This window comes from Somniosus microcephalus, chromosome 4, assembly GCF_052327205.1.
Source record: "Somniosus microcephalus isolate GS21.2 chromosome 4, FLI_Smic_1.0, whole genome shotgun sequence".
Taxonomy (NCBI): domain Eukaryota; kingdom Metazoa; phylum Chordata; class Chondrichthyes; order Squaliformes; family Somniosidae; genus Somniosus; species Somniosus microcephalus.
The window spans coordinates 83,274,397-83,302,053 of NC_140990.1; the positions used below are offsets into that span (position 1 = coordinate 83,274,397).

Here is a 27,657-nt window from a genome sequence, read left to right on the forward strand (position 1 = left end):
TGAGAGCTGTCAAACTCATGAAAACTCATGGCCCCAAAACACTACTTAAACCTGAAAGAAAATTTAAAAAAACATTGCACTACTTTAATGAACCATAAATAACTATGAAAAACTATTTTAAACAATAATTTTAAAATTTGAAAAAAAATTTTTAAAGAAAATCGGGGCTAAAACTAAACTTACCTTACTGTAAATTCTTTAAAAATAACAAACCTGTGGAAAAAAAAATTCTAAATTGTATTAATAGACCACTTACCTGAAAAACTAAGTACTTACGTCTGGTTTTTCTGTGTGTAAATATCGGAGGCCTTTACACACGCGCAACTCTGAAAAAAAAAGGGAATTTCACTGCGCACGCGCTGCCTGTGCAGGCGCACGCGCTGTGCCTCTGAACCCCTTCGTTCAGAGGACTGGAAATGCCGGCGCTCCCCGCATGCGCGGTGCTTCCTGAACGCCGGCATTTCCACCGGCCAGATGCGTGAGTACCCAGACCGTACTCACGCATTTGGACCCGAATTACTGGGCCAATGTGTTTAAAGCAAAGCTGATTTATCCAGAATATTAAACTCCAGCCCAGTTACAGGGTTTATTGACATCAGCAGAAACAAACACACACTGTCAGAATGAACATGTTTCAGTCCTGGAAGTGTTTAACAACAGCAGAATCCAACCCCTGCAGTCACATGTGAACTTGCTGGTGTGTCAGTAGGCTGGATGATCGATTAAATCCCTTCCCACACACAGAGCAGGTGAACGGCCTCTCCCCAGTGTGAGTGCATTGGTGCGTCAGCAGATACTTTGCGCTTTTAAAGCTCTTCCCACAGTCAGAACATTTAAACGGTCTCTTACTGGTGTGAACAAGTTGGTGAGCCAGCAGATGTGGTGACTGAGTGAATCCCTTCCCACACAATGAGCAGGTGAATGGCCTCTCCCCAGTGTGAACTCGTTGGTGTCTCAGCAGGTAGGATGACTGAGTGAATCCCTTCCCACACACGGAGCAGGTGAAAGTCCTCTCCCCAGTGTGGACTCGCTGGTGTACAGTGAGTTCAGATGACCACCTGAACCCAGTCCTGCAGTGAGAGCACCTGAACGGTCTCTCATCAGTGTGAACACGTTGATGGCACATCAGTTTCCCGGAACTTTTGTAGCTCTTCCCGCAGTCCAGGCATTTAAAAGGTCTCTCGTCAGTGTGAACTCGCCAGTGCTTCAGCAGATTTGATGACTGAGTGAACCCCTTCCCACATTCGGGGCAGGTGAATGGCCTCTCCCAAGTGTGAACTCGCTGGTGTATCAGCAGGTCGTGTGATCACCCGAACCTCTTCCCGCAGTGAGAGCAGCTGAACGGTGTGTAACCGGTGTGAATGTATTGGTGCTCCATCAGTGCCTCAGGGCGTTTAAAGCTCTTCTTGCAGTTGGAGCATTTAAAGTCTCTCTCATCAGTGTGAACCCGTTGGTGTCTCAGCAGGGCAGAGAAATGAGTGAATCCCTTCCCACACACAGAGCAGGTGAACAGCTTCTCCTTGGTGTGAATGCGCTGGTGTGTCAGCAGGGCAGATGACTGAGTGAATCCCTTCCCACACACGGAGCAGGTGAACGGCCTCTCCCCGGTGTGACTGCGCCGATGAGTTTCCAGCTTAGACGGGTAATTGAATCCTTTCCTTACCTACATTTCCACTGTTTCTCCCCAGTATGACTGCGCTTGTGTCTCGACAGGCTAGATGATTGGCTGAAGCCTCGTCCACACACAGAACACATGTACGGTTTCTCCCCACTGTGAATGGTGCTTTTTACTTCCATGTTCAAACACCAATGATATTCAGGACCTGATGAATCGAGTGACTTTGTCAGATCTTGATGCGATGTTTGGCTTGAGCTTCCTGTCTACAAATCCTCCACTCCTCATACCCTGTAAGATGAATTTAAAACAGGAAAAAGAGAGCGTGAGAGAGAACCCACAAAAAAAATAAAGGCAGGCTGTGAAATTGAGCTCAATGAATCTGGTCATTTGTGGGGCCGGCAGCAGAAAAAGTGACCGTGAAAGCTGCTGGACTGTCATAAAAACCCAACTGGTTCACTAAGTCCTTCAGGGAAGGGAATCCGCCACCTGGTCTGGGCCTACACATGACTCTAGCCTCTATGGGAGGAGAGAGATGGGAGCGAAAGGGGGGGGGAAGGAGAGGGACTTTATACATCTACAACTCGACAAGAACTTTGACAGAACCTCCTAAACCCGTGACCTCTACCACCTTGAAGGACAAGACGCATGGGAACACCATCACCTCCAAGTTCCCGACCAAGTCACACACCATCCTGACTTGGACATCTATCGCTGTTCCTTCATCGTCGCTGGGTGAAAATCCTGGATCTCCTTACCTGACAGCATTGTGGGAGTACCTTCACCACACGGACTGCAGCGGTTCAAGAAGAAGGCCCACCATCACCTTCTCAACCAGAAACTGGGGACTGGCAACATATGCTGGCCTTGCCAGTGATGCCCACAACCCACGAATGAATTCAAAAAATCTGCATGTGTAAACTGGATGGGGGTACGGTAGCTTAGTGGTAATGTCACTGGGCTAACTAATCCAGAGACCGGCACAAATGATCCAGAAACATGAATTCAAATTGTAGTGTATGTGCTTTAAGTCAGAACTACTTTTTACAGCTCCTGTATACTGTAGTACCGGCAGTAACCACACCGGTATATAAGCTGTGCACATGCCTCTGTACCCCAGTCTAGAGATTACCCTCCTCCAGTAAAGACCTGTTATTTGTTTATGTACAGCATCCGTGTAATTATTTATCCACTGAACCGCGGATCTAACAGTGGTGACGAGTGTTGATGCGAATCTACCTGCAGCATAAAAAAAAAAATAGTCGAGTCCAGGAACACGGGTGTCGACCGCGAGCAACCGCCCAGCAGTCAGGCAGAGATCCAACTTTGCTGGGGAGGCTGTGGAGAGCCGGGCTTGGTTCCCCAGCCACAACGAACAGTGAGAGACCGACGACAGGTCGAGAGCAGACCCTTCCCGAGCAGCGGCGGCTGGAGCCGACCGACGGCAGAGAGAGAGAGCCAAGCAGCGTCGATGGGGTAAGAAAGAGGGTGAAGAGAGCAGGGCGCAGCCGGGGGTTGATCAACGAGCGGCGTCGAGGAAAAATACTGCAAACCGGAGAGAGAGAGGGTAAGAAACAGCCGGGTTCTAGACTGAGCGGCATCGACAAATATCAAGAGAAGAATGCGCAGAGCACAGCCAGGGATCACGGGCTGATCAGGGTCCGCGGGGTGAAGCAAGGGGGGACGCCATTGAGCCGCGGAGAAGCAGGGAGAGCGCGGGAGACGCCATTGAGCCGCGGAGAAGCAGGGAGAGCGCGGGAGGCGCCATTGAGCTGCGGAGAAGGAAGAGCGTGGGAGATGCCATTTTGCGAAGCCGCAGCAGAGAAGACGGGCGAGCGCGGGAAGGAAGGAAAGCACGGGAGACGCCATTTTGTGCCAGTGGAGAAGAAGGGGAAGCACGGGAGGCGCCATTGGGGACAGTTAACGCACAACCAAGGATGCCGAAGAGTGGCAGCATCTCTACGTTCGACAATGAAGTCGAAGATTGGGCGACATATGTGGAATGTATTGAGGTGTACTGCAGGGCGAATGAAGTGCCAGACGCTAATAAAGCACTGGTTCTGTTAAATTCCATGGGTGCAAAAACTTATGGGTTATCTAATAACCCCAGAGAAGCCGGTAAACAAGAATTTTGAAAGCATAGTAGAAATCCTACAGGACCACTTAAACCCCATACCGCTGCTGATAGCAGAACGATTTAAGTTCCATAAAAGGAACCAACACAAAGACGAAAGCAATGCTGAGTACCTAACGGAACTGCGCAAGCTATCGAAATACTGCCAGTTTGGAGCGGGACTAGCAGACATGTTAAGGGACAAGTTTGTGTGTGGGCTACAAAGTGAAGGAACCCAGAAACGGCTTCTATCAGAAAAGGACCTTACGCTGGACAAAGCTTTCAGTATGGCAGTATCACACGAAGCAGCCGCAAGGGGCGCTGCAGAGATACAACGGAGACCGCAAGAATATGGCACCAACGAAATGACATATGGAACAGGGAAGTGCTATCGCTGCGGCAGAACAACACATGACCAGAAAGATTGTTGGTTCAAGGACCAAGTGTGCAGACAGTGTGGGAAAGCAGGACACATAGCAAGAGTCTGCAGGTCTGGGAAGAAAACCAACAGTAAGAAATCTCCACAGGAGAAGTACAAAAAGGTACACCAGGTGATGGACAGTGGTTCAGACGAACAGAAAAGTGACACAGACTCCGGAAGCAAGGAGCTGGGTTGTCTGAAACTACATAATGTAACCGAAATGGAGGATCAACAGACTATCTGGGTTACACTCAAGATAGACGGAGTCCAAGTGGAAATGGAATTGGACACAGGGTCAGCTCTAACAGTCATAAATCAAAGAGACTACAAGCGGCTATTTTCACACATACCCTTGAAAGCTACAGAGATTGTCTTGAAGATGTATACGGGGCAAAAAGTCTACCCCAAAGGAAAAATAAGGGTGAAAGTGACATATAAAGGTCAGGAAATACCTAAAATGGATATATATGTATTGCCAAATGGAGGACCACCACTGCTAGGACGTGAATGGATCCGGAAGATACATTTAGATTGGCATTCCATACAGGCACTGAAGGTGGAGGCCAAAAAGGATGACGACGTCACACCTGGACGACTGTCAAAAATGCTAACTGACGCAAAAGAAGTGTTCCAGGAGGGACTAGGAACACTAAAAGGAATAACAGCAACAATTAAAATAGAGGATAATGCAAGCCCAAAGTTTCTGAAGGCCAGACCAGTGCCTTATGCGATCAGACCAGCGGTTGAAGCAGAGCTGGAAGGGTTGGAACATTCAGGAGTACTGTCCAAAGTGGACTGGAGCGAGTGGGCTACACCCATTGTTCCTGTAATGAAGAGGTCGTTGAGTAATACGCCTGGGGAACCAAAGAAGGTCCGCATCTGTGGGGATTTTAAGGTGACAGTGAACCCAGTCCTTCACACGGTGCAATATCCGCTTCCACGAATTGAGGATATTTTTGCCTCGCTATCTGGTGGTAAACGCTTCACCAAAATTGATCTAGCCCAGGCGTACTTGCAAATGGAGGTAGAAGAAGCTTCGAAACATTACCTTACGATCAACACCCATAAAGGTCTCTATCAATACAACCGGCTGGTGTTTGGAGTAGCCTCGGCTCCGGCTATCTGGCAAAGGGCGATGGATCAGGTCCTGCAAGGGATTCCAGGGACCCAGTGTTATTTGGACGATATCTTGGTCACGGGTGAAAATGACGGTGATCACCTCGCTAACTTGGAGAAGGTGCTCGCCAGATTAAAGGAATATGGGCTATGAGCTAATCGCCACAAGTGCGAGTTTTTCCAGAAACAGAGCTCGTATTGCGGCCACGTCATCGATGAAGAGGGGTTACATAAGTCCCCTGACAAGATAGAGGCAGTAGTTAAGGCTCTAGCACCGGAAAATGTGTCACAACTGAGGTCATTCCTCGGGCTGGTAAACTATTACCACAAGTTCTTACCAAATTTGTCTACGGTATTACACCCGCTGAACACCCTACTGCAAACAGGGGTACCATGGAAGTGGGATGACGAACGTAGACGAGCTTTCCAGAAGTGTAAAGAATTGATCACATCAAAAGAGGTGTTGGCCCATTTCAACCCAGCACTACCAATTCATTTGGCATGTGATGCATCACCCTACGGCATTGGAGCGGTGCTGTCGCACAAATTCCCAGATGGGTTGGAGAGGCCAGTAGCCTTTGCGTCTCGGTCACTAACCTCAGCTGAGCGCAACTACACCCAGATTGACAGGGAGGCCCTCAACCTAGTATGGGGAGTAAAAAAATTCAACCACTATCTGCATGGACAGCAGTTCACCTTGCTGACTGACCACCAACCACTTGTCTCCATCTTTAATCCTAAGAAGGGCGTGCCAGTAATGACTGCACAGCGGTTACAAAGATGGTCCCTGTTTCTAGGGGCGAATCAATATGAAATAGAATATAAAGGCACGAGACAGCATGGGAGCGCTGATGGGCTATCGCGCCTGCCACTGCCTACTGTGGAGGAAGCACCAGCAGTGGACCCTATCGAGATATTTTATTCGTCGATAATTGAATGATTGCCAGTAACAAATGCGGATATAGAGAAGGAGACCCGCAATGATCCGACGCTGTCACAGGTATATGAATTGACGGTGAGGGGATGGCCAACACATGGCGACTCACTGTTGCCAGCATTCTCATCCAGAAGAGAACAGCTGTCAGTATGCCAGGGGACAGTGATGTGTGGATCCAGAGTGGTGATTCCACCCAAGTTAAGGGAGAGAGTGCTAAATGAGCTACATGAAGGTCATCTGGGGGGAGTGAAAATGAAAAGCCTAGCTAGGGCTTATGTGTGGTGGCCGGGAATCGATCAACAAATCGAAGACCTAACTAAGAGCTGCTTAGGATGCCAGAAGGTCCAAAATGCACCACCACATGCCCCTCTACACCCATGGGAGTGGCCCTCCTCTCCATGGCAACGGGTGCACATTGATTTCGCTGGTCCATTCATGGACTCAATGTTCTTAACAGCAGTGGATGCTCATTCAAAGTGGCCTGAGGTGATAAAGATGTCTTCAACCACTACAGAGAAAACGATTGCAGTCCTACGGACCATATTCGCCAGAAACGGTTTGCCAGAGCAGATCTGCTCTGATAATGGACCACAGTTTGTGTCCGACGAGTTCCAAAAATTAATGAAAAGGAATGGGGTAAGGCGTTACACATCCGCCCCGTATCATCCAGCCACCAATGGATTGGCTGAGAGGTTCGTACAAACCTTTAAGAAGGCGATAAAGGCCATGTGCAACGAGGAAATTCCACTACAGCATAAGATGGACAATTTCTTATTAGCCTACCGAAACACGACACATGCAGTTACCAACCAGACCCCGGCCATGATGTTCTTTAACTGAAGTTTGAGATCTCGTCTGGACTTGCTCAGACCAAATGTGCGAAGAAATGTTGAGGACAAACAATTCCAGCACATCAACGAGAAGCCGACAAGGAGCTTCAATGTAGGGCAACCAGTCTTGGCCCGGGACTATCGAACAGAGAAGTGGCAACCCGGAACGATATGTACAAGGCAGGGGCCATTAATGTACACAGTAGATGTCGGGGAGAACATTGTGAGACGCCACGTCGATCAGATCTTAGCATCACAGGAATGCATCAACTCCATGTCTCGAGCACCTGGGGATGAACCCGACATACCGATAGCATCTACTTCAGACCCAGTAGCAGTGGAACCCGAGGAACTACCCGATGAAAGGGGGTCAGAATCGCCTCTGCACCAAGAACAAGAACCTCCAGAAAGGCGCTATCCCGAAAGGGTCAGGAAGCCGCCCCAAAGACTGAATCTATAAATGGACTTTTGTTATTGAATGTACATGTAAAAATGTAATTGTTATTTGAATATTAAGGGGGTATTCTTAATCTAAAAAGGGAGGAATTGTAGTGTATGTACTTTAAGTCAGAACTACTTTTTACAGCTCCTGTATACTGTAGTACCGGCAGTGACCACACCGGTAGATAAGCTGTGCGCATGCCTCTGTACCCCAGTCCAGAGATTACCCTCCTCCAGTAAAGACCTGTTATTTGTTTATGTACAGCATCCGTGTAATTATTTACCCACTGAACCGCGGATCTAACACAAATCCCACCACGGAAGCTGTGGAATTTAAATTCAGTTAATGAAATAAATCTGGAATGAAAAGCTAGTATCTGTAATGGTGACCATGAAACTATCGAGTTGTTGTAAAAACCCATCTGGTTCATTAATGTCCTTTAGGGGAGGAAATCTCCTGGCCTGGCCTATATGTGACTCCAGACCCACAGCAATGCGGTTGACTCTGAACTGCCCTCTGTGGTTCAAGAAGGCGACTCACCACCACCTCCTCAAGGGCAATTAGGGATCGGCAATAAATGCTGGCCTTGCCAGCGATGCCCACATCCCATGAATTAATTTTAAGAAACTGGATTAAAAGCCTCTACAGGAATACTTGTTCCTAAAACAATACTCTTTCACATTGTAGGGACAGTGTCTGTTTAACAACATAATCTCCCCCAGAATCCACCTCCCTTGACAGTCTCACATTGGAAATTGTTGGGTCCTCCTGGGCTCAGAAGTACTGGGGGTTAAACCCAGCAGCTTCTCCTTCATCTCCACTCCAGCTCAAACTGAAGCAACAAAAAGACCTACACAGGCGGCCAGGGAGCGACTTCCACATCCAGCGCCCGCCCTGATACAAGCCGGCTCTGGATTGGCGGCTCTGCTGTGTCGATCCAGTTGTGGTTTCTCCTGGCTGGTCACTCCCACGCATGCTCAGCTCACACTGCCCGGGTGATTGCCGGGAGCTCTGGAGCAATAGGAAGAGCGGGGCGGGGCTGGAGGACCGAGCGGGCGGTCACGGGGAATGCCAGTGCGGAGGGCCCAGTGCAGAAGGCCCAGGGTGGAAGACCCAGAGGAGAGTGTCCTAGGCGGGAGGCCCAGCACGAAGGACCCCAGGCGGGGGGCCCAGGGCGGAGCGGCTGGTCGCCAGAAATGGAGTCGGGAGGTGCTGTGGGTGAGCATGCTGCACGGTTTCTAAAGTTGAAGAACGGTCTCCGGCCCGACTGAGTTCCAGCGGCCCCGTCTGTGCTCCATCTGGTGGCAGCTGTGAGGCTTTGTTCCAGTGATGGGATTGGGTTTGTGCGCCGCCATTTTGGTGGAGGAAAGACAGACTGTTCCTATCTATAGTATGGTGCTTGAACAGCCATAAGATGGGAAAAGAGAATGGATTCAAAGTGAAAAAGGAAAATAAAAGGAAGATAAAAGGCAAAACAAAGTAATATTGGCAAGGAATAACGAATGTCTTGATGGCTGGGTCCTGTGAGTGATAACAGCAAGAAGAAGGGAATTTGAGTACTCGTTTTCCTCTTTTGCGGGATTTGAGAAAGTGGTCGGCTTCTTTTCTGTGGAAAGGTTGAAGACTGTGGATAAGGATTATGACATTATATGGTTAGATAACATCAAGTGAAGACGAGGAGTTATTAGAGTGCCAATAGGACTGGCGTTGAACTGGTATTACTTGTTTGTTGAAGAAGTTTTGGGTTCTGGTTAAAAGTAGTTTACTTGAAGTCTTAAGTGATTTTTTGATATGGTTGTGGGATTTTGTATATTGTGGTGTTATTTAGTGTTAAAGCCTTCCTTAATTGAACGAACGAATGCTCTAGTGAACGCACGCATGCGGATACAAATATATGCACGCACGCACGCATACACAATGGAACTTACGTTTGACCAAATGAAGGGCCCGCTCTCCAGGATGGGGGTCACTCGGTGAGCGTGAGGCCTGCCGGACGGATGAACGAACGCACGCATGCACACAGGTAGACAAATGATATGCACGCTTACAAATTGGAACTTATGTTCGACCGAATGAAGGGCCCTCGCTCCCCAGGTGAAAGTCGGCTTGGTGAGCGTGAAGCCTGCCGGACAGATGAACGATAGGCATGCACGCAGATAGAAATGGCACACATGCACGCAGTCATGCACATGGAACTTATGCTTGAGCGAATGAATGGACGAATGGAGGAATGAATGACTGAATGATTGAACAATGCCAGTTGGACTGGCGTGTACGGATTCTTGGTTTATTAAATAGTTGCAGTTTGTACTGTAAACATTATTGATTTAGCTGTAAAATTTATTGTTGTATTTGTATTGTTGACCATAATTGGTCAATGAATGTAATGGATTTACTATATAACTGTTGAGTTGTATAAGTACTGTTGTACTTGAATGTTAATTTTTTTTTAAAAAGGACAACAGGTTATACCAAGCAAAAATGAAGAGTTACTAGATTGCAGTAGGACTGGTATGTATTGTTTTTTTACTATGGGTACCTGTATTGTTGACATTGGTTTTGTCTGGAAAAATTTATTATTGTATTTGTACTGTTAATCCTAAAGCTGTTTCTTCTAAGGCTTAGCCTTATTGTGGTTAATGAATGTAATGGATTTATCATGTAATTGATGAATTGTAACAAGTACTACCAGATTTAAATAAAAGATTAATGTACCCCGGGGGGACGCGGGCTGCACACACCCCGAGTGCGGCCCCAGGCCCCATTATTAAAACACTCAACATTATCCGCTTCACACACACCCGGGGTGGGCCTCAGGCCCCGAACAAGAGCCTCCGGGCCGGGCGTTTGCCCCGAGCGGGGCGGCAGCTGCGGGGCTTTCTCCCGGTGACAGGCCCGGGGTAACGGCCACCATCTTGAGAGACTCAGGGCAGAAGGGCGCATGCGCGGCCCCCTTGGCCAGGAACCAGGAGGAGAGAATCTTGTCAATTTCTATCTTGGACTCACAGTGATGGCTTTTGTAAACTCCTTTTACAGGCTGTGAGAAGGGCAGCATTTACACACCGCAAACTCAAACCAAACAACAACAACTTACCTTTATATAGCACCCTTAAAATATCACAGTAGCGCAGTCAGACAATAATTGACACACATACTTTGTTTGTGGTCCAGTGCACTTACACAAAGTTCCTCCACAACTGCAACAATTTTATTGCGGTTGCTGTGAAGGCTGCGCTCACTCTGCTCGTACACCTGGTCTCCAAAGGAGGCAAAACAGGACTAATGCTGCCGAGCTCAGCTCTTTTTGATCAGAAAATATCAACTGTTTCACCTCGCAAGGAAATGCACAAATGAGACAGCAGTGCTCATTGGCTGCCCAGGAAAGTCCTATTTAGATTAAACTCCTTCACCCAGAGAGTGGTGAGAATGTGGAACTTGCAGCTACATTGAATAGTTGAGGCGAAGAGCATTTATATAGCACCTTTCACGACCACCGGACGTCTCGAAGCGCTTTACAGCCAATGAAGTACTATTTGAAGTGGATTCAGAGTTGTAATGTGGGAAACACGCAGCCAATTTGCTCACAGCAAGGTCCCACAAACAGGAAACATAGAAACATAGAAGATAGGAGCAGGAGTAGGCCATTCGGCCCCTCGAGCCTGCTCCGCCATTCAATGCGATCATGGCTGATCATCCAAATTCAGTACCCGGTCTCTGCTTTCTCCCCATACCCTTGATCCCTTTAGCTTCAAGAAATATATCCAACTCCTTCTTGAATATATTTAATGAATTGGCCTCAAATGCCTTCAGCAGCAGCAGTGGCGACGGCAGTGCGGACCTGTGAGGAGCGGCGAGGTGGCGGCAGCGATAAAAGGCAAACCCGAGGAGCAGGTAGGCCCCACAGCGGCGGCGACAGTGTGGACCTGTGAGGAGCGGCGAGGCGGCAATGGCGATAAAAGGCGAGCCCGAGGAGCAGGTAGGCCCCACAGCGGCGGCGGCAGTGCGGACCTGTGAGGAGCGGCGAGGCGGCAGCGGCAATAAAAGGCGAGCCCGAGGAGCAGGTAGGCCCCACAGCGGCGGCGGCAGTGTGGACCTGTGAGGAGCGGCGAGGCGGCGGCGGCGATAAAAGGCGAGCCCGAGGAGCAGGTAGGCCCCACAGCGGCGGCGGCAGTGTGGACCTGTGAGGAGCGGTGAGGCGGCGGCGGTGATAAAAGGCGAGCCCGAGGTGCAGGTAGGCCCCACAGCGGCGGTGGCGGCGGACCTGTGAGGAGCAGCGAGGCAGCGGCGGCGATAAAAGGCGAGCCCGAGGAGCGGGTAGGCCCCACAGCGGCGGCGGCAGTGTGGACCTGTGAGGAGCGGCGAGGCGGCGGCAGCGATAAAAGACGAGCCCGAGGAGCAGGTAGGCCCCACAGCAGCGGCGGCGGCGGTGATAAAAGGCGAGCCCGAGGAGCAGGTAGGCCCCACAGCGGCAGCGGACCTGTGAGGAGCGGCGAGGCGGCGGCGGCGATAAAAGGAGAGCCCGAGGAGCAGGTAGGCCCCACAGCGGCGGCGGCAGTGCGGACCTGTGAGGAGCGGCAAGGCGGCGGAGATAAAAGGAGAGCCCGAGGAGCAAGTAGGCCCCACAGCAGCGGCGGCGGCGGACCAGTGAGGAGTGGCGACACGGCGGTGGCGATAAAAGGAGAGCCCGAGGAGCAGGTTGGCCCTCAGCAGCAGCAGCGGCAGTGCGGACCTGGGAGGAGCGGCGAGGGCGAGAGAGAAGTAAAAAGTAATCAAAGTGTGACGTCACCAGAAAGCAGGTAAATGATTGGTTGGTGAGTATTTCTCTCTTTCTCCTTTTTTCCAAACTTACATTTTGTGGTTTATAGTTTCTAGGATCTCTGCTGTGTAGCAGGGACTACTGTTAAACAAGGGCCCTTGAGTATATCATTTAATTGGAGTGTAATTGGTGGGATTGATTTGATTTAATTTGAATTAATTAAAGGTAAATCATGGCAGGACAGCTCGGCACCGTGGTATGCTCCTCCTGCACAATGTGGGAAATCAGGGACACTTCCTGTGTCCCTGATGACCATGTGTGCAGGAAGTGTATCCAGCTGCAGCTACTGACAGACCGCATTCTGGCGCTGGAGCTGCAAGTGGATACATACTGGAGCATTCGCGATGCTGAGGACATCGTGGATAGCACATTTAGGGAGTTGGTCACACCACAGGTAAAGGTTGCACAGGCAGAAAGGGAATGGCTGACCACCAGGCAGAGTAGTAGGCGCAGGCAGGTAGGCGCAGGCAGGTAGTGCAGGTGTCCCCTGTGACCATCCCCCTCTTAAACTGATATACTGCTTTGGATATTGGTGAGGGAGATGGCTTATCAGTGGAAGGCAGCAGCAGCCAACTTCCTGGCACCGTGGGTGGTTCTGCTGCACAGGACAGGAGGAAAAAGAGTGGGAGAGCTATAGTGATAAGAGATTCTATTGTAAGGGGAATAGATAGGCGTTTCTGCGGCCGCAAACGAGACTCCATAATGGTATGTTGCCTCCCTGGTGCAAGGGTCAAGGATGTCTTGGAGTGGCTACAGAGCATTTTGGAAGGGGAGGGTGAACAGCCAGTTGTCATGGTGCATATAGGTACCAACGATATAGGTAAAAACCAGGATGAGTTCCTCAAAGCTGAATATAGGGAGTTAGGAGGTAAATTAAAAAATAGGACCTCAAAGGTAGTAATCTCAGGATTGCTACCAGTGCCACGTGCTAGTCAGAGTAGAAATAGAAGGATAATTCAGATGAATACATGGCTAGAGGAATGGTGCAAGGGGGAGGGATTCAAATTCCTGGGACATTGGAACCGGTTCTGGGGGAGCTGGGACCAGTACAAAATGGAAGGTTTGCACCTGGGCAGGACCGGGACCGATGTCCCAGGGGGAGTGTTTGCTAGTGCTGTGGGGGAGGGTTTAAACTAAAATGGCAGGGGGTTGGGAACCTGTGCAGGGAGACAGAGGAAAAGGAAACAAGGATAGAAGCAAAAGACAGGAAGGAGAAAAGCAAAAGTGGCAGTCAGAATAATCAAAGGTTTAAATCAAACATGGCCACAGGAAATAATAATTCTAAAACGTCTAAGAGTGTTAAAGAAACAAGCCTGAAGGCTTTGTGTCTTAATGCGAGGAGAATTCGTAATAAGGTGGATGAATTAGCTGCGCAAATGGATGTAAACGGATATGATATGATTGGGATTATGGAAACATGGCTCCAGGGTGACCAGGGCTGGGAACTCAACATCCAGGGGTATTCAATATTCAGGAAAGACAGGCAAAAAGGAAAAGGAGGTGAGGTAGCATTGCAGGTTAAAGAGGAGATTAACACAATTGTAAGGAAGGATATTAGCTCTGATGATGTAGAATCTGTATGGGTAGAGCTGAGAAATACCAAGGGACAGAAAACGTTAGTGGGCATTGTATACAGACCCCCAAACAGTAATGCAGAGGTTGGGGATGGCATTAAATGGGAAATTAGAGATGCGTGCAAAAAGGGCATAGCAGCTATCATGGGTGACTTTAATCTACATATAGATTGGGCTAACCAAATTAGTAACAATACTGTGGAGGAGGAATTTCTGGAGTGTATACGGGATGATTTCCTGGACCAATATGTCGAGGAACCAACTAGAGATCAGGCCATCTTAGACTGGGTATAATGTAATGAGAAAAGATTAATTAGCAATCTTGTTGTGTGAGGTCCCTTGGGGCGGAGCGATCATAATATGATAGAATTCTTCATTAAGATGGAGAGTGAAGTATTTGACTCAGAGACTAGGGTACTGAATTTAAATAAAGGAAACTACAAAGGTATGAGGAGCGAGTTGGGTAGGGTTGATTGGGGAATGTTACTCAAAGGGTTGATGGTGGATAGGCAATGGCAAACATTTAAAGATCGCATGGATGAACTAAAGAATTTGTTCATCCCTGTTTAGCATAAAAATAAAACAAAAAAGGTGAATCAACGGTGGCTAACAAGGGAAATTAGGGATGGCATAAGATCCCAGGAGAGGACATATAAACTGGCCAGAAAAAGCAGTAAACCTGAGGATTGGGAGCAGTTTAGGATTCAATAAAGGAGGACAAAGGGATTAATTAAGAGGGGGAAAATAGAGTATGAGAGTTAGCTTGCAGGGAACATAAAAACTGACTGTAGAACCTTCTATAGGTATGTGAAGAGAAAAAGATTGGTGAAGTCAAGCGTAGGTCCCTTGCAGTCAGAATCAGGGGAATTTATAATGGGGAACAAAGAAATGGCTGACCAATTAAATACATACTTTGGTTCTGTCTTCACAAAGGATGTATTGGTAATAATTTTCCAAAGCTCCCTGGAGTCAGCAAAGGTCCCGGCAGACTGGAAAACTGCTAATGTAAAACCCTTATTTAAAAAGGGCAGTAGACAGAAGGCTGGAAACTATAGACCGGTTAGCCTAACATCTGTGGTAGGTAAAATTTTGGAGTCCATTATTAAGGAGACAGTAACAGGACATTTGGATAATCATAATTTAATAGGACAAAGTCAGCATGGTTTTATGAAGGGGAAGTCATGTTTGACAAATTTGCTGGAGTTCTTTGAGGAAGTAACATATAGGGTGGATAAAGGGGAACCAGTGGACGTAGTGTATTTAGACTTCCAAAAGGCATTTGACAAGGTGCCACACAAAAGATTATTGCTTAAGATAAAAAATCACGGGATTGGGGGTAATATTCTGGCATGGATAGAGGATTGGCTATCTAACAGAAGGCAGAGAGTTGGTTCATTCTCAGACTGGCAATCAGTAACTAGTGGTGTTCCGCAGGGGTCAGTGCTGGGTCCCCAACTCTTTACAATCTATATTAACGATTGGGAGGAGGGGACCGAGTGTAACATATCAAAGTTTGCAGATGATACTAAGATGGGAGGGAAAGTAGTGAGTGAGGAGGACATAAAAAACCTGCAAGGGGACATAGACAGGCTAAGTAAGTGGGCAGAGATTTGGCAGATGGAATACAATACTGGAAAGTGTGAGGTTATGCACTTTGGCAGGAAAAATCATAGAGCAAGTTATTATCTTAATGGCAAGAAACTGGAAAGTACTGAAGTACAAAGGGATCTGGGGGTCCTGGTGCACGAAACTCAAAAGGTTAGTATACAGGTGCAGCAAGTGATTAAGAAGGCCAATGGAATGTTGGCTTTCATTGCTAGGGGGATAGAATATAAAAATAGGGAGGTATTGCTTCAGTTGTACAAGGTATTGGTGAGACCGCACCTGGAATACTGCATACAGTTCTGGTGTCCATACTTAAGAAAAGACATACTTGCTCTCGAGTCAGTACAAAGAAGTTTCACTCGGTTAATCCCGGGGATGAGGAGATGGACATATGAGGAGAGGTTGAGTAGATTGGGACTCTACTCATTGGAGTTCAGAAGAATGAGAGGCGATCTTATTGAAACATATAAGATTGTGAAGGGGTTGGATCGGGTGGATGCGGGGAGGATGTTCCCGATGATGGGTGAAACTAGAACTAGGGGGCATAGTCTTAGAATAAGGGGCTGCTCTTTCAAAACTGAGATGTGGAGGAACTACTTCACTGGGAGGGTGGTAGGTCCATGGAATATGCTGCCCCAAAAAGCTGTAGAAGCTACATCATTACATAAATTTAAAACAGAAATAGACAGTGTAGTTTATGTACTTTGCAGAAGGAACTATATTCTGCAGCCCCTGTATACTGCAGTACCAGTAGTGACCACCCCGGTATATAAGCCTGTGTAGTAACTTTGCATAGTAGTTCCAGTTTTGTCTCCACTCAGTAAAGACCTGTTGTAACCAGCCCCTGCAGTCCGTGTCTCAATTACACACGGACATAATACTGGCGACGAGCAGATCCAAACTTACCTACAGTCTGCACCACCTGATGGGGATCCATCCCTGAAGCGAAGTTGTCAGAGGTCGAGGCCAGAAGGAATGAAAGAAAAAACAAACAAACAGTAGAAACGAGCGTCGGCCGTGGGCAACCGCCTCTGATTCATCGGATTTGAAGATTGCAGGAGAGGCTGTCGAGAGCGGGGCTTGGTTATCCTGTCTATGGTGTTCCAGCTAATCGGGCTGGTGGCAGGTAGTACACTGATCCTTCCTGGGCTGTGGCGGGCTAGAGCTCCATCGGGTGGCTTTTCAACGGGGCCGAGCAGCGTTGTTGGGAAGAGGAGAGAGAGAGAGAGAGGGTGGAGCACACAGGGCGCGGCCGGTGCTACGAAGCCGGGCAGCGTACAGACCCGAGAAGAGGGAGGAAAGTGTCCCATAAGGTTTGCTCTGACGACGGGAAAATAAAAGAAATTAGAAGCGCAGAAAGCCGCGAGGAGCTGCAGTTTGCCACGGGGTCCACGGAGAGCGGCGTTAGCAGCAGCGCGGGGGGGAAGTGCGTGAAGAACATAGGGCATCGCCATCAAGGCATAAAAACGCCAGCAACAGCGCTAGTAGCAGCGGAGAAGACAGAAAGTGCGGGAGGCGCCATCTTAATCCAGCGGGGAAGAAGGCAAAGCGCGGGAGGTGCCATTTTGTTAAATCGGGGAAGAAGGCAAAGCGCGGGAGGCGCCATCTTAGATTTCCAAGATGCCGAAGACTGGCAATATCACTGCCTTCAATAATGCAATAGAAGACTGGACCACGTATGTGGAAAGAGTCGAAGTATATTGCAAGGCAAACGAAGTAGCCGATGAGAAAAAGGCATCGGTACTACTAAACTTAATGGGCGCAAGAACGTACGGCCTATTGCGGAACCTGATCACTCCAGCCAAACCGATGGCGAAGAGTTTTAACGAAATTTTTGATATCCTACAGGAACACCTAAATCCTACACCGCTGCTGATAGCAGAAAGATTTAAATTCCACAGGAGAAATCAGCATAAAGATCAGAGCAATGCTGATTACCTTATGGAACTACGCAAGCTGTTGAGGCACTGCCAGTTCGGAGCAGGACTGACACACACTCTACAGGACAAATTTGTCTGTGGACTCCTGAGTGAAGGAACCCAGAAGAGGTTACTCTCAAAGAAAGAGCTGACGCTGGATAAGGCTTTCAGCTTGGCAGTATCGTACGAAGCAGCAGCAAGGGGAGCTGCGGAAATACAGCAGAAGCCACAGGAATACGGCACCCATGAAATGACACGGGGATTTGAAAAATGTTATCGCTGCGGCAGAACAACCCATGACCAGAAGGACTGCTGGTCCAAGGACAAAATATGCAGGCAATGCGGAAAGATGGGACACATTGCACGAGTTTGCAGGTCTGGAAAGAAGACTAACGACAACAAAAAGGCTACTAAGGAACAGTACAGGAAAGTACAAAAGATGACGGACAGTAGTTCCGAAGACCAGAAGAGCGATAGTGAATCCGGGAACAAGAGACTAAGCTGTCTCAAACTTCACAACGTAATCGCGAAAGAGGATCACCGAACCATTTGGGTCACCCTCACGATAGCAGGGTCCCAAGTCAAAATGGAATTGGATACAGGATCAGCCCTGACCATCATGAATCGACGAGACTACGAGCGGCTATTCTCACACATACCCTTGAAAGAGACATCCATTGTCTTGAAGACGTATACGGGGCAAAAAGTATACCCCAGAGGGAAAATAAGGGTACCTGTCGAATACAACGGCAAAGAAATACAGAAATTGTATCTGTACATACTGCAAGATGGTGGACCACCGTTATTGGGACGTGAATGGATCAGAAAGATAAGTTTAGACTGGCACTCCATTCAGGCACTGACTGTGGCTGGTAAAAATGATGACGACGTCACACCTGGACGATTGTCAAAAATCTTAGCTAACGCTAAAGAGGTATTTCATCAAGAACTGGGAACTCTTAAAGGCGTAACCGCCTCGATAAAAATAGAAGAGAATGCAATCCCCAAGTTTTTCAAAGCAAGACCGGTACCGTATGCAATTCGCCCAGCTGTCGAGGCAGAGCTGGAGAATCTGGAGAATGCAGGCGTGTTATCTAAGGTAGACTGGAGCGAGTGGGCGACACCCATCATTCATGTCATGAAAAAAATGTTAAACAATAAGTCTGAGGAGCCAAGGAAGGTTCGCATCTGTGGGGACTTCAAGGTGACGGTGAACCCAGTCCTTCACACAGTACAGTATCCTCTTCCGAGGATAGAAGATATTTTCGCCTCACTATCTGGAGGGAAGCGTTTTACAAAAATTGACCGAGCACAAGCATATTTGCAGATGGAGGTTGAAGAATCCTCTAGGAAGTATCTCACGATAAACACTCACAAAGGTCTTTACCAGTATAATCGACTGGTATTCGGAGTAGCATCAGCTCCGGCGATATGGCAAAGAGCGATGGAACAAGTCCTGCAAGGGATTCCGGGGACCCAGTGTTACAATAGAGAGCATCCTGACAAACTGTATCACAGTATGGTATGGCAGCTGTAGCTACTATGACCGGAAAGCCCTGCAGCGGGTAGTCAAAACTGCCCAACGCATTACCGGCACCCGGCTACCGACCATAGAGCACATATACCAGAAACGCTGTTTACGGAGGTCACGGTCCATCATCAAAGATCCTACCCACCCCAGCCACAGTCTGTTCGCCCTCCTGCCATCTGGGAGACACTACAGATGCATTCGCACCCGTACGACCAGATTTAGGAACGGCTTCTTTCCCAGGACTGTCATCCTACTGATCTCCACAAATAAACTCGAAAGCCTGCACATCTGCCAATGCACTTTATTATGGTTATGTTTATGTTAATGTATTACAAGCCAAATGTATGTTGAATGTTTAAGTGTCTTAATCTAAATGTACACTCTCGGGAGCCGCAAGCCTACATTTCGTTGTACTGCACTTGTGCACTAACAATGACAATAAAAGTTGATTTGATTTTGATTTTGATTTGACTTGGATGACATCCTAGTGACAGGTGAAAATGACAGTGAACACCTTGCCAACCTAGAGCAGGTGCTCACTAGACTAAGAGAACACAGGCTATGAGCCAATCGCCCCAAGTGCGAGTTTTTTAAGAAACAGATATCGTATTGTGGCCACGTGATTGATGAAGAGGGGTTACATAAGTCCCCTGACAAAATTGAAGCGGTAGTTAAGGCTCCAGCGCCTGAAAATGTGTCGCAACTGAGGTCATTCCTAGGATTGGTGAATTACTACCATAAGTTTTTGCCGAATTTGTCCACAATTCTGCACCCACTGAACGCCCTACTACAAACTGGAGCGATGAATGTAAGCGGGCCTTTCAGAAGAGTAAAGACCTAATCGCTTCAAGAGAAGTATTGGCTCACTACAACCCATCACTACCGATAAGACTGGCGTGTGATGCGTCTCCCTACGGCATTGGAGCGGTACTGTCACATAAACTCCTTGATGGTTCAGAGAGGCCGATAGCTTTTGCGTCACGCTCGTTAACTTCAGCCGAACGTAACTACGCCCAGATTGACAGAGAGGCCCTCAGCCTGGTGTGGGGGGTGAAAAAGTTCAATCACTACCTGCACGGTCAGAAATTTACTCTACTAACTGATCATCAACCTCTTGTCTCCATTTTCAATCCTCAGAAGGGCGTACCGATAATGACGGCACAACGGCTACAGAGGTGGTCCCTTTTCCTAGGGGCACACCAATATGACATCGAGTACAAAGGAACTAAACAGCATGGGAATGCTGATGGATTGTCGCGCCTACCGTTGCCGATGGTGGAAGAAGCACCTGCAGTGGATCCTGTGGAGATATTCCACTTGACCATAGTCGAATGTCTACCTGTGACGAATGCAAACATAGAAAAGGAAACACGAAATGACCCGACACTCTCCAGGGTCTATGATTTAACGGTGAAGGGATGGCCAGCGCATGGTGAACCACTGTTGCCAGCATTCTCGCTGAGAGAGAACAGCTGTCAGTGTGCAGAGGAACCTTGATGTGTGGATCCAGAGTAGTAATTCCAACCAAATTGAAGGATAGAGTGCTCAATGAGCTTCATGAGGGTCATCTGGGAGGGGTAAAAATGAAGAACTTAGCCAGAGCGTTTGTGTGGTGGCCGGGAATCGATAGAGAAATCGAAGAGATGACCAAGAGCTGTACAGGATGCCAGAAGGTCCAAAACGCCCCACCACACGCCCCTCTACATCCATGGGAGTGGCCCTCATCTCCATGGCAAAGGGTGCACATTGATTTTGTTGGTCCGTTTATGGACTCGATGTTTTTAATTGCGGTGGATGCACATTCAAAGTGGCCAGAGGTAATAAAAATGTCCTCAACCACCACAGAAAAAACTATCACAGTCTTACGAACCATATTCGCCAGAAATGGGCTGCCTGAACAGATTTGCTCTGACAATGGACCACAGTTTGTGTCTGAAGAGTTCCGGAGGTTCATAAAGAACAATGGTGTTAAGCATTACACATCCGCCCCATATCATCCAGCCACCAATGGATTGGCTGAGAGGTTCGTTCAAACATTCAAGAAGGCTATCAAGGCAATGTGTAATGAAGACATACCCCTACAACACAAGGTGGATAACTTCTTGTTTGCCTACCGGAATGCGACACATGCGGTTACCAACCAAACTCCAGCCATGATGTTCTTCAATCGAAGACTACGATGCCGCTTGGATTTGGTTAAGCCAAACATCAGAAGAGATGTGGAGAACAGGCAGTTTCAGAATATGAATTAAAGGCCGACCAGGAGTTTTAAGATAGGTCAACCAGTTTTGGCCCGGGACTACCGCACAGAGAAATGGTAGCCAGGAACGATCTGCACATGGCAAGGACCCCTAATGTATACCGTGGATGTTGGAGAGAGCATTGTAAGACGCCATGCTGACCAGATTCTAGAGTCACTGGAAAACGTCAGTTCCACACCACGATCCGATACACCTGGTGATGAAACTGAAGTACCAATTGCATCTACCTCAGAATCGGTGATATTGGAAGCAGACGAACCAAACAACGACGTTGATCCCGAATCAACTTTGCCAGAAGAACCTGATACCCCAAAGAGGCGTTATCCAGACAGAATCAGGAAGCCTCCTCAAAGACTGAACTTATAATTGATTAACTTCAGCTAATGTATCTAGCAACTGTAATTGTAAATATGTTATTTAATTATTAATCGAATGTTGTGTACTGTTTAGCTAAAAGGGGAGGAATTGTAGTGTATGTACTTTGCAGAAGGAACTATATTCTGCAGCCCCTGTATACTGCAGTACCAGTAGTGACTACCCCTGTATATAAGCCTGTGTAGTAACTTTGCATAGTTGTTCCAGTTTTGTCTCCACTCAGTAAACACCTGTTGTAACCAACTCCTGCAGTCCGTGTCTCAATTACACACGGACATAATAGACAGTTTCCTAGAAGTAAAGGGAATTAAGGGTTACGGGGAGCGGGCAGGAATTTGGACATGAGTCTAGGTTCGGATCGGTCATGGCCCTGTGGGTAGCGGAGCGGGCCCAGGGGCCGTGTAGCCTGATCCTGCTCCTATTTCGTGTGTCTAATTCTGTTAGTTTCAGGAGATAGTTCTGTAATAGAGATTGGCGGTTAGGATCAGATCAGCCATGATCTTATTGAATGGCGGAGCAGGCTCGAGGGGCCGATTGGCCTACTCCTGCTCCTATTTCTTATGTTCTTATGTTCTTATGTAGGAGGACACAAATAACCTCCCAGAGATGTCGGGGAACATGAGCGGGAGAAATTGAAAGAAATCCGTATTTGTAGGGAAATGGTGATAGGGAAATTGATGGGATTGAAGGCCGATATATCCCCAGGGCCTGATAATCTACATCCCAGGGTACTTAAGGAAGTGGCCCTAGAAATAGTAGATGCATTGCTGGTCATCTTCCAAAATTCTATAGACTCTGGAACAGTTCCCATGGATTGGAGGGTAGCTAATGTTACCCCACTATTCAAAAAAGGTGGTAGAGAGAAAACGGGGAATTATAGGCCGGTAAGCCTGACATCGGTAGTGGGGCAAATGCTAGAGTCCATTATAAAAGATGTAATAGCAGAGCACTTGGAAAACAGTGACAGGATCGGACAAAGTCAACATGGATTTACAAAAGGTAAATCATGCTTGACTAATCTACTGGAATTTTTTGAGGATGTAACCAGTAAAATAGATAAGGGAGAACCAGTGGATGTGGTGTATTTGGACTTTCAGAAGGCTTTCGATAAAGTCTCGCATAAGAGACTAGCGTGTAAAGTTAAGGCACATGGGATTGGGGGCAAGGTACTGACTTGGATAGAGAACTGGTTGGCAGACAGGAAGCAAAGAGTTGAAATAAACGGGTCTTTTTCCGAGTGGCAGGCAGTGACTAGTGGGGTACCGCGGGGATCGGTCCTAGGACCCCAGCTATTCACAATATATATTAATGATCTGGACGAGGGAACTAGATGTAATATCTCCAAGTTTGCAGGTGACACAAAGCTGGGTGGGCGTGTGTGCTGTGAGGAGGATGCCAAGAAACTCCAGTAGGATTTGGACAGGTTGGGTGATTGGGCATATGCAGTATAATGTGGATAAATGTGAAGTTATCCATTTTGGTGGCAAAAACAGGAAGGCAGATTATTATCTGAACAGCAATAGATTGGGAGAAGGCGAAGTGCAACGAGACCTGGGTGTCCTTGTGCACCAGTCGCTGAAGGTAAGCATGCAGGTGCAGCAGGCAGTTAAGACGGCAAATGGTCTGTTGGCCTTCATAGCGAGAGGATTAGAGTATAGGAGCAAGGATGTACAGGGCCTTGGTGAGACCACACCTTGAGTATTGTGTGCAGTTTTGGTCGCCTTATCTGAGGAAGGATGGTCTTGCCATGGAGGGAGTGCAGCGAAGGTTCACCAGACTGATACCTGGGATGGCAGGAATGATGTATGAGGAGCGATTGGGTCGATTGGGCTTATATTCGTTGGGAGTTTGGAAGAATGAGAGGGGATCTCATTGAAACTTATAAAATTCTAACAGGACTTGACAGACTAGATGCAGGAAGGATGCTCCCGATGGCGGGGGAGTCCAGAACCAGGGGTCACAGTCTAAGGATAAGGGGTAGGCCATTTAGGTCAGATGAGGAGGAATTTCTTCACCCAGAGAGTGGTGAACCTGTGGAATTCCCTACCACAGAAGGCAGTTGAGGCCAGTACATTAAATATATTCAAGAAGGAGTTAGATATATTTCTTAAGGCTAAAGGGATCAAGGGATATGGGGAGAAGGCAGGGACAGGGTACTGAATTTGGATGATCAGCCATGATCTCATTGAATGGCGGAGCAGGCTCGAGGGGCTGAATGGCCTACTCCTGCTCAGATCTTCTATGTTTTCTATGTGGCAGAGAATTCCAGATTCACCACTCTCTGGGTGAAGAAATTCCTCCTCATCTCAGTCCTAAATGGCTTACCCCTTATCCTTAGATTGTGACCCCTGGTTCTGGACTCCCCCGCCATCGGGAACATCCTTCCTGCACCTCGTCTGTCTAGTCCTGTTAGAATTTTATAAGTTTCAATGAGATCCCCTCTCATTCTTCTAAACTCTAGCGAATATATGCCTAATTGACCCAATCTCTCCTCAGACGTCATTCCTGCCATCCCAGGTATCAGTTTGGTGAACCTTCGCTGCACTCTCTCCATGGCAAGAACATCCTTCCTCAGATAAGGTGACCAGAACTGCACACAATACTTAAGGTGTGGTCTCACCAAGGCCCTGTACAACTGCAGCAAGACATCCTTGCTCCTGTACTCAAATCCTCTTGCTATGAAGGCCAACATACCATTTGCCTTCTTAACCACCTGCTGCACCTGCATGCTTACCTTCAGCGACTAGTGCACAAAGACACCCAGATCTCGTTGCACTTCCCCTTTTCCCCACCTATTGCCGCTCAGATAATAATCTGTCTTCCTGTTTTTGCCACCGAAGTGGATAACCTTGCATTTATCCACATTATACTGCATTTGCCATGCATCTGCCCAATCACCCAAGGAATGGCGTAATGCATTTAAGAGGACGCTGGATAAACACATGGGAGAAAGGAATAGAAGGAGATGCTGATAGGGTGAGATGAAGAGAGATGGGAGGAGGCTCATATGGAGCATAAACACCGCATGGACCAGTTGGGCCGATTGACCTGTTTCTGTGCTGTACAATCTGTGTAATTCTATGTATGGTGTGGAGATGCCGGAGTTGGACTGGGGTGGACAAATGTAAGAAGTCACACAACACCAGGTTATAGTCCAACAGCTTTATTTGAAATCACAAGCTTTCGGAGCGCTGCTCCTTCTTCAGGTGAAGTGGAGAAATGCATAAAGACACAGCTTATATAGTCAGAGAATCATGTCAGATGTTTACAGGTAACCTTTCCAACTGCCATTTATCACACCTCGGCAGAGAGATAATCGCAGCAGTCAAAGGTGTGAATGGTGTCCAAACAGGTCAGTCAGGGAAACATTACATCAAAGAACAATGAGGTGGGGTCACAAGGGGTCAAATATTGCAGATGCTGGGGTCTGTATGAAAAACAAAAAAACAGACAAAAAACATTTTTTTTGGTTGGAAATCACAGCAGGTCCGGCCGCATCTGTGTAGAGAGAACAAGCCAATGTCGACTCGAGTCTGGATGACCCTGCATCAGGTGGGGTTACATGTAGCGTGACATGAACCCAAGATCTCGGTTGAGGCCGTCCTCATGGGTGCGGAACTTGGCTATCAGTTTCTGCTCGACGATTTTGCGTTGTCGTGTGTCTCGAAGGCCACCTTGGAGAATGCTTACCCGAAGATCGGAGGCTGAATGTCCTTGACTGCTGAAGTGTTCCCCGACTGGGAGGGAACACTCCTGCCTGGCGATTGTTGCGCGGTGTCCATTCATCCGTTGTCGCAGTGTCTGCATGGTCTCGCTGATGTACCATGCTCCGGGGCATCCTTTCCTGCAACGTATGAGGTAGACAACGTTGGCCGAGTCACATGAGTATGTACCATGTACCTGGTGGGTGGTGTCCTCACGTGTGATGATGGTATCTGTGTTGATGATCTGGCATGTCTTGCAGAGGTTGCTGTGGCAGGGTTGTGTGGTGTCGTGGTCGCTGTTCTCCTGAAAGCTGGGTAATTTGCTGCGAACGATGGTCTGTTTGAGGTTAGGCGGCTGTTTGAAAGCGAGTAGTGGAGGCATGGGGATGGCCTTAGCGAGGTGTTCGTCGTCATCAATGACATGTTGAAGGCAGCCAACGTTGTCGACCTCATACGTTGCAGGAAAGGATGCCCCGGAGCATGGTACATCGGCGAGACCATGCAGACACTGTGACAACGGATGAACGGTCACCGCGCAACAATCACCAGGCAGGAGTGTTCCCTCCCAGTCGGGGAACACTTCAGCAGTCAAGGACATTCAGCCTCCGATCTTCGGGTAAGCATTCTCCAAGGTGGCCTTCGAGACACACGACAACGCAAAATCGTCGAGCAGAAACTGATAGCTAAGTTTCGCACCCATGAGGACGGCCTCAACCGAGATCTTGGGTTCATGTCACGCTACATGTAACCCCACCCGATGCAGGGTCATCCAGACTCGAGTCGACATTGGCTCGTTCTCTCTACACAGATGTGGCCGGACCTGCTGTGATTTCCAACCAAAAAAAATGTTTTTTGTCTGTTTTTTTGTTTTTCATACAGACCCCAGCATCTGCAATATTTGACCCCTTGTGACCCCACCTCATTGTTCTTTGATGTAATGTTTCCCTGACTGACCTGTTTGGACACCATTCACACCTTTGACTGCTGTGATTATCTCTCTGCCGAGGTGTGATAAATGGCAGTTGGAAAGGTTACCTGTAAACATCTGACATGATTCTCTGACTATATAAGCTGTGTCTTTATGCATTTCTCCACTTCACCTGAAGAAGGAGCAGCGCTCCGAAAGCTTGTGATTTCAAATAAAGCTGTTGGACTATAACCTGGTGTTGTGTGACTTCTTACATAATTCTATGTACTAAGAGAGGATAGAATGTTGCATAGAAACTGGAATTAATCTGTTCTGCATTTTTATCCTGAACTTAGTGATGTTGTTTTGCTTTTACAAGGAATATCTTCAGCCTTTGAATGTGGAAGGAGAAATGTTTGCCTGTTCTGTCTGTGGGAAAAGATTTCAAACATCAGCGTGACCGAAAAAGCACCGAGACACACACACCCGAGTGAGAATGTTCCAGTGCACTGACTGTGGAAAGAGCTTTAACCAGTTACACAGCCTGAAAAAACATCGCACCGGTCACAGCGGGGAGAAACTGTACACATGTTCTGTGTGTGGACGAGGCTTTAACTGATCGTCCAACCTGGAGAGACACAAGGACACCCGCAAAATGGAGAAACCGTGGGAATGTGGGGACTGTGGGAAGGGATTCAGCTCCCCGTCCCGGCTGGAAACTCATCAACGCATTCACACTAGGGAGAGGCCGTTCATCTGCTCTGAGTGTGGGAAGGGATTCAGTCAGTCATCCCTCCTTCTGACACACCAGCGAGTTCACACTGGGGATGGACCGTTCAGTTGCTCTCACTGTGGGAAGAGATTTGTGCAGTTATCGAACCTCACTGACCACCAGCAAATTCACATGGGAGAGAGGCCATTCAGTTGCTCTCAATGCAGGAAGAGGTTCGGGCAGTCATCTAACCTCACTGAACACATGCGAGTTCACACTGGAGAGAGGAAATTCACCTGCACTGTGTGTGGGAAGGTTTTTGCTCGATTAGCCAACCTCACTAAACACCAACTTGTTCACACTGAAAAGAGACCTTTCAAATGTTCTGAGTGTGGGAAGAGCTTTAAAAGCACAAGAGATCTGCTGACACACCACCACACTCACACTGGGGAAAAACCATTCACCTGCTCCGTGTGTGGGAAGGGATTTGCTAATTCATCCCACCTGCTGACACACCAGCGAGTTCACACTGGGGAGAGTCCATTCACCTGCTCTGAGTGTGGGAAAGGATTCATTCAGTCATCCCACCTGCTGACACACCAGTGAGTTCACAAGTGACTGCAGTGGTTGGATTCTGCTGTTAGTTACATGCAGGACTGAACCATGTTCATTCTGACAATTGAGGTTTGTTTCTGGTGATGTTAATAACCCTATAACTGGGCTGGAGTTTAATATTTTGATATCTGTCAAATAAATCAGCTTTGTATCAAACATACAGT

The 27,657-nt window shown here is 47.9% G+C and overlaps 1 protein-coding gene and 1 pseudogene across 1 annotated transcript; one reads left to right on the plus strand and one right to left on the minus strand.

Annotated features, from left to right (window-relative positions):
- Nucleotides 1-584: 584 nt before the first annotated feature.
- LOC147119385 (uncharacterized) lies at nucleotides 585-1,812 on the minus strand (annotated as a pseudogene).
- Nucleotides 1,562-27,657, plus strand: LOC147119386 (uncharacterized). Its single transcript, XM_085985006.1, has 4 exons — nucleotides 1,562-1,642; nucleotides 9,932-9,985; nucleotides 11,285-12,270; nucleotides 26,546-27,657. The coding sequence occupies exon 4, from the start codon at nucleotides 26,822-26,824 to the stop codon at nucleotides 27,482-27,484; it is 663 nt and encodes a 220-aa protein (XP_085841132.1). The 5' UTR covers nucleotides 1,562-1,642; nucleotides 9,932-9,985; nucleotides 11,285-12,270; nucleotides 26,546-26,821; the 3' UTR covers nucleotides 27,485-27,657.

Bases quoted from the DNA above. Each gene is read 5' to 3' on its own strand.
- LOC147119386 (XM_085985006.1), top strand. From the start codon at position 26,822: ATGGAGAAACCGTGGGAATGTGGGGACTGTGGGAAGGGATTCAGCTCC.